General features: G+C 35.3%; 1 protein-coding gene across 5 annotated transcripts in view; it reads left to right on the top strand.

The window, feature by feature from the left end:
- The window catches only part of ylpm1 (YLP motif containing 1), a 31,222-nt gene that overhangs the window by 8,603 nt on the left and 10,244 nt on the right, over positions 1 to 12,375 (top strand). For 2 of the 5 annotated variants that reach the window (XM_032585312.1, XM_032585310.1), the window contains 13 exons: positions 61 to 238; positions 336 to 359; positions 462 to 652; positions 890 to 1,047; positions 1,134 to 1,196; positions 1,498 to 1,617; positions 1,735 to 1,911; positions 2,137 to 2,220; positions 2,325 to 2,408; positions 2,504 to 2,578; positions 10,081 to 10,132; positions 11,809 to 11,936; positions 12,048 to 12,228. In XM_032585312.1, the coding sequence (XP_032441203.1) occupies positions 61 to 238; positions 336 to 359; positions 462 to 652; positions 890 to 1,047; positions 1,134 to 1,196; positions 1,498 to 1,617; positions 1,735 to 1,911; positions 2,137 to 2,220; positions 2,325 to 2,408; positions 2,504 to 2,578; positions 10,081 to 10,132; positions 11,809 to 11,936; positions 12,048 to 12,194 (1,481 nt within the window). In that variant the 3' untranslated portion in view covers positions 12,195 to 12,228. The remainder of the gene's footprint in view (positions 1 to 60; positions 239 to 335; positions 360 to 461; positions 653 to 889; positions 1,048 to 1,133; positions 1,197 to 1,497; positions 1,618 to 1,734; positions 1,912 to 2,136; positions 2,221 to 2,324; positions 2,409 to 2,503; positions 2,579 to 10,080; positions 10,133 to 11,808; positions 11,937 to 12,047; positions 12,229 to 12,375) is intronic. The other 3 variants (XM_032585313.1, XM_032585314.1, XM_032585311.1) reach the window with 2 other exon arrangements.

Below are 12,375 nucleotides of genomic sequence, written 5' to 3'. Positions count from 1 at the left end.
TTTATCATTTTTGTTAAGTGTTGATTTTTAATTTCCGTTTCCTTTAAACTAAATTCTTAGAACCACTTGGTCTCAGAGATTCCTACAGCCGAGATCCGTATTATGACCGGCGACCAGACCCCTATTTGGATCGCCGGGAGTACAGCAGAGAGAGGGAGATGTACCGAGATATGCCTCCTGAATATGATAGAGACAGATATGAGAGGGAGCGTTATCATTCACGGGAAAGAGATGAAAGGTATGGCCTTTGTTGTTGAATATTCAACCTTTTTTTTTTTTTTTTTTATTCTAGCTTCTCTACTTAAGTGGCATTATTTTTCTGATTTTTATTCAAGCACACATACCTTGGTTGAAGAAAGGTACTATCAAATTGTGTCAGACGTCTTGATTTGTCTTGAGTCTGATGGTTGGAAATAAGAAGGTTATAATAAAGAAATTAAAAATGGTAATTTTATGTGCAGGTCTCCACTACCTCCTCGAGCAGCATACAGGGATAGAGATAAGGAGCGAAGTGGCAGTCGTGACCCAGACGAATTTTATGGAAGGCCTGTCTTTGACAGACCTCTGTATGAGCGCTCCGGACCTGACCGCATTGGGCCAGACCGCATCGGACCTGACCGCATTGGGCCCGAGCGTTACAGCTCGCCTTACTGTACGTTGGACGCACTATATGTTAATTAGCATTCCTTATTCAGAGTTTTCATGCATTATTAAAACATGTATTTATTTACAATTTTAGTTTGAACAATTTTTTGGGCGTAATAAATGTAACAGAAGGTTAAAGGATTTCTTTAAAATGCTACAAATACTTGGGCCTAATACAGCCAAGTAAATTTTCAGGTATTAATGAAATTTTTGAATTTGTTGAAATGGATATATTGCCATTCAGTGGAAAGAAGAGGTTATCCAGAGGACCGAGGACCACACCCTGCCGCTCCACTGCCTCCTCCACCAACACCGCCACCTCCACGAGTCGAGAAGAAGCCTGAAATAAAAAATATTGATGACATCCTCAAAGCACCTGGCAGATTATCTCGACCTGAGAGGGTATTAATTACCGTAATTCCTGCAATATTAATTTATGTAACATTAACATAGATGAGCAAGGACTTAAGAAAACTGTATCTTAACAGATTGTTATTATAATGAGGGGCCTCCCAGGAAGTGGAAAAAGCCACGTTGCAAAGCTTATCCGGGTACGTAATTCTGTTTTTTTTTTTGTTTGTTTTTTCCCTAAGTGTATTAAAAATGTTTATCTCAGTAAATTAGAAATATCTGTTTTTTTTCAGTAAATTAGTTCTAAAGTGAAAGTTGCATGTTTTAAAGATTAAATACGCATATTTCAAGTGTTTATTTCTGTTATTTTTGATCATCAATATTTTCATTAATTGAGATAAGCCTTTAACATTGACTTGTATTTAGAGGAAACAAAAGATTACATAAATGGTTTTATTTTGGTTACAAACAAATTTAGAAAATTATTCTAAATTTATTTAGGACAAGGAAGTTGAATGTGGTGGCGCACCTCCAAGAGTTCTTGTTCTGGATGATTACTTCATGACAGAGGTGGAGAAAGTTGAGAAAGACCCAGACACCGGGAAGAGAGTCAAAAATAAGGTGGGTCTGGTGCACAGGAGATCAATCAAACTGTCTAATCTGATGGACTGTGATGAGTTTAATCAGAATTGTTTTAGTTTAGTGTAAATGATGAGATGCTCAACAACTGTCTTTCAGGTTCTTGAATATGAATATGAACCTGAGATGGAGGATACCTACAGGAGCAGCATGCTGAAAACATTTAAGAAAACTCTTGATGACGGTTTCTTCCCTTTTATTATTCTGGACACCATTAATGACCGAGTGAAACATTTTGAGCAATTCTGGAGCGCAGCCAAAACAAAAGGCTTTGAGGTGAGTTGTTTAAATTAGTACATTTTCCAAATAGAGACACATGCTACAAATTAGCTTACTCTATAAGCACGACAATACAAGCATGGGCCTGCTGTTTTATTCAGTTTGTTTATGTTACTGTGTGTCTACCTATCAAATAAACCTAATAAATTAGCTAAATAAATTTAATCGAAAGGTGTTCAGTTTGGTTCCTGCTGAAAAAAAAATCTTCTCTTCCATTTCTAGGTGTATGTAGCTGAAATCACGGCTGACACTCAAACATGTGCAAAGAGGAATGTCCATGGGCGCAAGCTTAAGGATATAACAAAGGTTAAAAGGATTGCTTTTTTTATCTCAAATACTAAGACAATCAAGGTAACTTTCTCGTATCTTTGACTGAAACAATTATTTTTAATGGATTTTTTTATATGCAGATGTCCAACAACTGGGAGTCATCTCCTCGTCATATGGTTCGCCTAGATGTGCGATCCTTGCTTCAAGATGCCGCCATTGAGGAGGTAAAAATTTTTTTTGTAGATTTTTACTGCTGGAAGTTGAAACCCTTTTTGTCAGTGACTGTCTGAGCTAAACTTTGATTTGCTTGAATTTTTAGGTCGAAATGGAGGACTTCAACCCTGAAGACGTTCCCCAAGAAACCAAGAGGGAGGAGGAAGAAGAGAGCGATCTGGTAGGACAAAAAAAGCTCCACCTCTTAGCCACATATTTTCATGTCTGCTTCTATTGAACAAAACATATGCAGGATTAATTGTTTTCCAGATTGATCTGTAGTGTTAGTCCTAAATCAAAAAGAAAAAAATCATTCACTGAGTAAACCTTTTTATGACCAAACAAAAACAGATGAAATCCCTAAGACTAAGAAAGCACTGTAGTTTTAGTTTTGTAGTCTTTTTATTATTATTTTTATGTTTCTAACTCTATAATGATATTTAAACGCAATTTGCATCAAATAGATTTTCCCCTTAATGTAACATTCCAGTACGTCACAGTAAAACATAAAACCAAACCAATGAAAATTTATGCTATAGCACAAGATTTGAAAACATACTACTAAAATGTCTAAATGTATTCTCTTTACAATATAAGATATGGTACAATCTAAGCATAAATACTGTTTTTGTATGTGTATAAAACGTCGCAATCATTTAAACCATTTATGAAATGTGGTGACCAGCTTTGCACTGTTGCAGCTTAAATGCGTCATTGTTTAATTGATTTGTTTCTCTGCAGAGATCTCTAAGTGAAGTAACTTTAGATTTTGAAGGTTTTGTAGACTGAGACGCTTAAAACACATTTCATTTTAAATAATATAGATCGGGGTGAGCAATCTTTATAAGCAAGAATAATTTTGGCCTCAGTCCATCTAAATAAAGAGCTGCAAATATGACATTAGTTGTAAAATATGACATTGTAGATATTTAGTAGGTATTTAGATATTTTCACAAGTTTATAGTAAAGGAAATTTCATTTCTGAAGAACCACTATTTTATTTCTATTAGGTTTTAAAATAAAGAAAAAAACAAACTTTGCAAAAAATAGGGTGGATAAAAAAAATCTAAAACAATTTTCCTAATACTTGTCATTCCGTTGTGGAAATTCATAGCAATTATTCAATTAACCCTCCTGTTATGTTCCGGGTCAAATTGACCCGTTTTAAAATTTACAAATTAAAAAAAAAAATAGAAGCATTTTTTTTTGCATGAAACGTTTTCTATTTGTCTTAATAGGTGCACTCTAGACATAAGTTGAAAATTTATTCATGTTACACATTTGTACCAAACCCTAGGTCTACTTTTTACATCGATACTGTTCGGGTCAATTTGACCCGGCAGTCAGGTTAAAGTGCAAAAAAAGATTTTAAAATGTCCAATTCTATATGTTTCCTTGCAGTTATGAACCATATTTCACCACACACACACTCACACACCAACACACGCAACCACACACACACAAGCCCACTTTCTCACTATTCTCTTTACTTCACTAGGAAACTGCGAGAAAGCAGGTGTTCACACAACCTTTGACGGGAATCTTTTCTGTTCCTGTGGACAAACTCCACCCACTCTGAGTGACACTCAGCAGAAGTGGATGAAAACATAAATACTCTCTGCATGACTCATTTATCTTGATTTTAATCAGCGGGTCAATTTGACCCAGAACAGTATGTGTGTCTCAAGTTCAATTATAAAGATCACCCTTTGGTAAAAAAAAAAAGTATAATATAAAATAATTTACCAAAGGTCAACTTCAAGGAAATTATTGTTTTTTTTGTGTCTAGGTTTTTTTCAGTGGACATTAAAAATCTAAATTCCATTTTTTATGTCCAAATGAGTAAATGAGCAGGTTGTCGTCATTGATCCTTAATTTCTGAGAAATAATAAAACATCATTGCACAAATATTGATTGAAATGGTTAGTATTGGAGTTAATAATCAGATACAAAAATGTTTTGGAGGAATTTTTTGGTTTCTGACACTATTGCATGATTAAACACTCCCTGGGTCAAATTGACCCACGAACATTTTTGCTGTACCCTAGAAACGAACATAACAGGAGGGTTAAAACATCTTAGAAACTGCTTTAACCTGGATTTGAAAATATACAATTTTGTAAAGTTTATTTTTTAATCATTTTTAGCCAAAGTTATTTAGAACTATTCTGGAAGGTTCAAAGAGCTCTGTAATATTGGGAATTTTAAAATTCCTAGCATAATGCTATAACTTCACCTGGGCAGCCTGAATACAGAAATTTCACATCCAGTACAAACTGCAAACTAGGCTTGAAAGAAAAAAGGCTTGCCTTTTTTAGTTATATTTCTTATTTTTCTACATATAGATGTCTTCTTCAGTGGAAAAACATTCTCACATTTGAGCTATTTCACTGCAAATACAAACCTGTATGGTCAGATTTCTTTGGGGTTAAATAAACAAAGCAGAATAAACAAAGTCAGAAATTGGCTTTCCTGATAATTTTTGGGAAACAGAAAGACTTCCTGTGGATTTTGAACACAGTTATGATTAAAACTCATTTAAAACTGTCCTTAACCTTAAGGGACACGTAGGTCCCTGTGTTATACAAATACTGATTGACTAATCTGAGTCTGTTTTCCACACAACAAAAAAAATAATTTAAATATTTCTTGGAGTCCCTATATCTTGTAAGAGAATGTGTAATATCTTTTCCCTTTTCTTAGTTTTATACAATACTAACTGTACATTTTAAGAATTGTTTATTAAAACATTGAAATATTAATACCTGTTTTGCCTTCAGTTGTGCCACATTTAAGAATTTAATGTGCACTGGTTGAAAAGTTTGACTCTTTTTTCCCTAAATCTTTACATGTAACATTCAATGACTTTCATGACTTTTCTTTGTCCCTAAAAGCCCCTTATTGTGATCTTTTTTAGAACACAGTACAGTTGTTGGAAACAAAGATATACAGTATAAGAACTTCTGAACATTATGCTAGATCTGTAGCTTTTGGACAATAGGAACATTTTGGTGTGCTCTTCTGAGGGGTAGATTAACTTGGCAGAATGCAATGCTCTATTGCTCAGCCTCTATAGCTTGCTGCACTCCTATTTTCAACCCTTACAGATCATTGGTTGTTCAGGCACTATGCTTCCACACAACTCATTCCTGCCTTTCTACCACTGATTGAAGAATATAAAATATTACATGGCCATATTTTCTTTTTTATATATAATATTATTCATCAAGGAGATTAAAGTTCAGTACGTGAAGCTTTCTAAGAATGTTTAAGGCTCTGTGTTATAAGGAAACACCCACTGATTTTTGTCGGGTTTCCTTTTGCTCTCAAATCTTAAAAATGGTCGTAGTAAATTAAAAAAATAGAACTGTGATGGGCTAGAACTGTGAAATTAAAACACAAAACATTGTGTGTTCACTGATGAACTTGGCAATGTGACGCTTTGCATGGTGTCAGAGGCACTTGACCAGAATTGTGATGCACATAAGCATTTAGTTCCCAGTGGTCATGTCTTTCTGTGTTTTGAACCAATGACAGAATCTGCTTTATTGATTAAGATTGTGTGCACAGACAAAGAATTTGGTTTTTAAGCGCTCACTGCGTAGACATAAAGTATAAATATATACAATTTTGATTAGATAAAATACAGGATTATGTAGCCAATATAGCCATTTCTTTTTTAAGAATAAAGAAAGGCAGATTGCGATAGTGTAAACATGCTTAATTTGTTGCATAGCAGAGTAGCTGACAGATTATTCTGTAATGTGTTCATCGTGGTCATCAGAGAGATGACCTAAGGTGAAAAAGTTTCTGTTGCAGTTTGTTTTTGCGAAAAGTGCTCCATAGCGGCAACTTGAAGGTAAAGTCTAAACAGTTGTGTCCAGGATATGTGGGATCTGCAGAAATTTTAATTGTCCTTTTCCTGACAATAGATCTGAAGAAGTTCTGGTTGGAGAGAATGTCAGCTCTGATGATCATCTCTGCAGACTGAATTGTTTGCCATTGTAGCCTCAGTTTGTGTTGGCAAATTTCTTACAAATAGTTATTGGCACTATTTTTGCGGTGAAATTTGGGGAACTATATCTGTTAAGATGGAGCCTTTTCATTTTATTTGCTAATAAGTCTTTTGGCCTCTTAACCTATTGTGCATTCTGTGCAGCTTATTTTAGTCTTTAGTTAATATGACTTTTAACCAAAAGAACCAGAGACATATCCTTTTTTTTCTTTTCTTTCTTTTTTTTACACCTTTTCTTACCTTTTCCTCCACAGGTGGTATAAATCCCTCAATGCAATTATGTAATTCATACGTTCCTTTACCTTTGAACACTTTTTGTTTCCAATGGGGTTGACTGTAGCACTATCGTCTCATACCTTTTTTAAATTAATGTAATCGTTATTAGTTTACACATTTTAGTTTATGTACTCAAAGAATAAGAAGTTTCTTAGTCTTGTGGATACATATGTAATGAAGGAATCTCTACATGAAAATGTAAATTCTTCATCTTAGGGTGTTTTACACCCATAATTTGATTTCTGTGATCTGAATCAATGTTAAAATTGTAACTCTTCCTGGTGGTTTGGCTTCTTTTCACACAAAAAACTGAAAGCAAACCAAAACTGGCCACTATAAACTACTCTAGAAGATTCAGTTTCTTGGAATGGGAGTACCAAATATTATACGGGATGAAGGGGCTGCGTTTCAAATTAGTCAATACCATGTAATCCTCATATTATTATTATTTTTTTTTGGTTCTATTTTACACAAATTTACAAAAGGTTTACCAAATGATTTTGAGAAGCTGTCTGGATGAGGTTTTTGAAACAGACATTCAGCATTTATCACTTTGTTTATTCTGAATCAGCTTTCTAAGCAATGCATACCTGGCGACAATAAGACTTTTGGCTCGATCTTGCTGCAATATTATATCACATCACATTTGCATAAAAAGTACATTACAGGGGTTGAAACAAACTAGTGTTGGTTTTACACATACAAAACTCCTTAAGTGTGGAAATTCCCCAAATTTGCTAAGATTGCAAGGAGGAAATCTGAATTTTCGTAAGAATTTACTTACCACTGTTTCTTGACGATTGTTCTATTTCTCATATACAGAATACTAAATAATAATTAATCTAAAGACAAATGTGTTTAACTCTCAAATGTCAAGAGAGATTATTCTGATTAATCTTTAGCTTTATAAACAATTCTTGATTTAAAATGGATTTTAAGAATGGGACATGGGGTAAGAAAAGTTTGAGTGATTAAAAACCATTGGAGAATAAGTGGGCTCAGTGTATCAGAGTCTGCAAACATTCATTTGAAAACCTGCTGAAGTCAAGGAGGAAGTGGCTGCTGAGCCACGTTATGCCTTGTTTCCACTAATCAGTACGGCTCGGGTCGGTGTGGTTCAGTACACTATTTTATGCGTCGGCGTATTTAGGAAAGCATTTCCACTGCCAGTTAGACTCCTACTGGGGAGGTGGAGTTAAACACAAACGCCTAACGTGTTAACGACAAATGTAACTCTAGTATGTCTTCTGCTAGTAGTGATGTTTTCCTGTTCTCCATTCAATAGACTTTGTGGTGTTTCGCCAATGGCTCCACCCTAACCGTACAGTACCATTGTATGGCTCTACAACCAAAGGGTGATGAGAAATGGTGCACTACGAGTCGGTTGTATTGGTTGCATTTACAATGGACAAGATGAAATGGCATACCACACCGACCCGGGAAGTACCGCTCAGTGGAAATCAGACATAAGTTGCTCACAGAGCCAGTTTGGTCTCTACATACTGTATATGAAGTTACTTTACGACAATCTCTTTGACTTATAGACACAGGAGACAGCATTGGTTCACTTTAAAATGAGATAGTGCTGGTGGTCTCCTCTGCTCTGGGTTTAAATCTCTGGAGGTTTGTCACTTTACGATCTTAATAATTATTAATGCACAAATGGCACACCTGAAAAGTTACTTAATAAATTGGTGGAAAATATTTTAAAAAGTGTTTCACAGACCTTTATTAAAATATAAATAACTTGGGCATATATTTATTTGCATGTGCCAATATTTAACACTAGAACACTCCTAAAAGATTTCTACTTATTTGGTTCGGAGGACCTGTCCTCCACTGGACCTTGCCTTTTCGCCTGGAACACATCAACCAAAGCATCAGAAGTGGACTTTTGGGCAACTTGGAGGAAAGAGAACATAAAAAGGAACAGGGTTAAAGAAAACCTAGTATTTGCCAACAACCAAGAGGTCTTCCTTCCTGATTTTGGAGAGTTTCACAGATGTGAATCCTGCTGACTAAAAATGTCCACTAAGTATTATCTGTGACATTTCATGCATAACCACTCAACTGAATAATTTCTTTAATAGTCAAAATTATGTCCTAATAGTCATTCAATATTGAATCTTAAAATGATTAATAAGGGGTTATTTTAATTAGAATGAAATAACATGGTCAACTTAAGAATACAAAGTAGTTGTAAGTGGGTTCAACGTAGTCATAAATTGCATTTTGGAGTCTTTTTCTTTTTAAGGAAGTTCATTTATTTTTGCTGAACTCAGACTTAACCTTGATTAAACCATAAAATCCAGCTGATTACTTTAAATGTGTAAGAGAGCAACAACTCTTTGGAAATGAAAGGTGAAATTCCAAAGGTTGGTACTCGCTACATGACCTTATCCTGTTTTATATATGTTTTATTTGTTTTAAAAAAGCAAGAAAGATCTATCAAAAAAACTGTTTTTGTTTCTACATGTGATAAACGAGAAAGATTAGTTTTTATGCATATTTCCTTCCTGCTTAAAGATGGCATATGTTGGTTGAGCCCATGTTGATCTAAGAGGAAAACTCTTATTTATTCACTGTTCAGAATAGTTCCTTTGTTTTCAGACGTTTAAAACAGCTAGAGACGAAAAACGTATAATACTCCAACATAATTTGGCAAAAATAAGCAACAATTTAGGAATTTAAAAGAGGCTTAGTTCAACTTTTAGTTGCAACAGTTTGTCAAATGTAATGATTTTTTATGCCACATATTTTATGAAACATTTGAATATTCATAGCCATAATTCATCTTCTGACTATGTATATTTTAATGAAATCCCTTAGATATAAAACTTTAGACAAACACATGTTCAAATCATAAAACACTGATACATCAGTTATAGCTAGATGCCAAAATTGTATTTTTTGGCTCATTGTGGCTTGATTGATTGGATACTTGTGCAGTTAGATATTTATTGATGAGCATGTAGCTTGAGTGCAAATCTTTGTAGGACTTTTTTTTTTTACAGCAGTAGGACTGCATCCTGAGCATAAGACACTAAGATGGGATTATTTGTAAAGATAGTCCATCTTAGTAGACTAAACCAAACTTTTACTTAAACTATTTTCGTTCTTTTTAGAGAACTTTAATTTTTCAAATTCATCAACATTTAGCTGATGATGATCAATTTGTCACTTAGGAGTTGCAATATATTTGTCTGCATGCCAGCAGCATGTATATAGCATTCATTGTATTGTTTTATCTTCCAATGCAGTGTTATGCAGGTTTTGCTTGTTTGTCCTTTAACCTTTTATAAACCACTTTCCTCTCTTTTCAGCCAGTCCCCTCTCCTACTCTCTCCTTCCACCCCTACGCATTTAACGATTGCAGTGTTTCTTTAATCTAGGGATATCTTCCAAAAAGCAAATGGGAGATGGACACATCAGAGGCCAAACTTGGTAGGTATTCAACATTTGAGATCTCTGTTGTATCATGAAAGCATTGTCCCCTGTAGTATAGAGATTTCCATTTCCATCTCATAAGTAATTTGTATGCGTATTTTGTTACTTGGACTGGGCCAGTAGAATTGGGTTTATTGTATTTAGCATAAAAAAACAGTATTGTCTCCTTAAGAAATTGCTGCAAGCCATCAAAGTGTTTTAGGCCATTATGAACATGTCCATCATCCTACAGATTTTAGTTTACAAGTATTTAAGATCATTACTGTTCATGCCAGGATTGAAAATATAAACTTGACCCCAGGTCAGACTGTGTAATATTGAGACAAATTGCAAAAAACCCAAGAGCTTCATCTGATTCAGTGCCCCTGAACATGTATTGAGCGACCGTGTCAGAGATTTAAAAACACGTTTCTTCATATTGTATGTTCGCTTACAGTCTCATTGCATCATCAGGTTGGGGACATAAATGTAGCATCACAGTGCAATTTATGAGCAAATCAGCAGCAAAAGTAAGGATGTTTAACTATCCACCCATCCACTAGCCACCCATGGTTCAGATAACCTGGAAGGTAGATGGCTCATTGTCAGAGCATTGGTAGCAATTTCTGCATGGCTCAGGCTTGAACTTTCTATTGAGACATACATTAATATGTGGACATCACCAGTCAGAAGGAGATCCTGCCATTCACCATCTTGTGATTGGTTTAGCCCAGTGGTTTCCAATCCTGGTCCTCCAGACTCTCTATCTTACATATGTTCCATCACACCTGATTCAAATGATTGCATGAGCTCCTCTGCAGCCATCTAAAGCTGCTGAGGCCTGTTAATCACCCAGGTATTTAATTCAGGTGTGTTGCAGTAATGAAACACCTAAAACAAACAAGACCGGGGGGCTTGAAGGTCAGGGATAAGAACTACTGGTTTGGACTATGATGTGGGCCTAATGTTTGTTGTTGAAAGACAGGGAGACTTTCCATGTGTTGAGACTCTTTTTTGTCTTGATGACCTGATCCACCGGTGCAGCCTCATTTCTTTAGGTGCACTATTGCGAAATTAGATCACATTCTAGATCCCTACAGTAAATCTTAAGCAAGGTGATAGAGGGATGATTAGTTGGGCCTGGTGCAGTATTTGAGTACACCAAGAACTCCTTTGTATGCCAAAGTATTCTAGAGTCAAATTTGACTCAACCCAGCTGATGAATATAGACAGAAAACCCAAATATAAAATCAGATGTACAATTGCATGGCTGAAATGGAAAGTAATCAATGTGGTTAAAGGAACTTTCTTCTGACTAGACTTTGGTTCTGCTTCGTTGGAATCTGAAGAGAGTTGTGCATAAACAAATACATAAACCTCAATGAATGCAAGCAATGCTGCAGAAAAGACCACAATTACGTAAGAAACTGATGCAGAAAGTATGTTCTGCCACATATTATTGCAAAAGGTGGTTCAACAATCAGTTATTGTTATGACTATATTGCAAATCCCTGACCATTACTTTTCTGTTTTAATTAATGCAAGTAAACAAACAGAATTGCAAGGATGCCTTTAGTAGATCCAAGCTCTGTATTGAACACTTTACCTAAAAATAATTTCAGAAGTAGAATTAGGTAATTTTTTTTACTGGGTGGACAAGAGTGACCTTAGCGAAAATTTTCCTCTTAATAAAGACAAGTTGGACGGCCTGGTGAGCGGTGGAAAGAGGAAGCGTGACAGTGAACACTTGTCAGGCATAGAGGACTACCTTCAGTTGCCAGACGACTATGCCACACGCACGTCTGCACCAGGAAAGAAAAGGGTAAAAAATTTTGCTGTCATATGAAGCTGTCTTTTAGGACAATGTAATTTGAATTGACCAATATCCATTTCATGCTCATAATGGGTTTGGTTGGTTGTCTTCTCTGTAAAGGTCCGATGGGCTGACCTTGAAGAGCAGAAGGATGCAGATCGAAAGCGTGCTATCGGTTTTGTAGTTGGACAAACGGACTGGGAAAAAATAACAGATGAGAGCGGCCAGTTCGCACAAAGAGCTCTCAATCGTACAAAATATTTCTAGGATAGTCTGATTCCTTATTTTGGTTTACAGTAAGGTACGTATGGTTTATTTTTTCTTATTTTAATTACTACATTAGGCATTTCAGGTTTTATTTAAAGGATGTTAGATGATGATTTATAAATCCTAAAAATAACAACAAAAAAACGTAAAGACTAGTATCTTTTATCATAAGAATGTTTTT

The sequence above is a fragment of the Xiphophorus hellerii genome, chromosome 15 (genome assembly GCF_003331165.1).
Source record: "Xiphophorus hellerii strain 12219 chromosome 15, Xiphophorus_hellerii-4.1, whole genome shotgun sequence".
Classification (NCBI taxonomy): domain Eukaryota; kingdom Metazoa; phylum Chordata; class Actinopteri; order Cyprinodontiformes; family Poeciliidae; genus Xiphophorus; species Xiphophorus hellerii.
The sequence above is the reverse complement of the archived record's forward strand: the minus strand, read 5'-3'. Positions and strand labels throughout refer to the sequence as shown.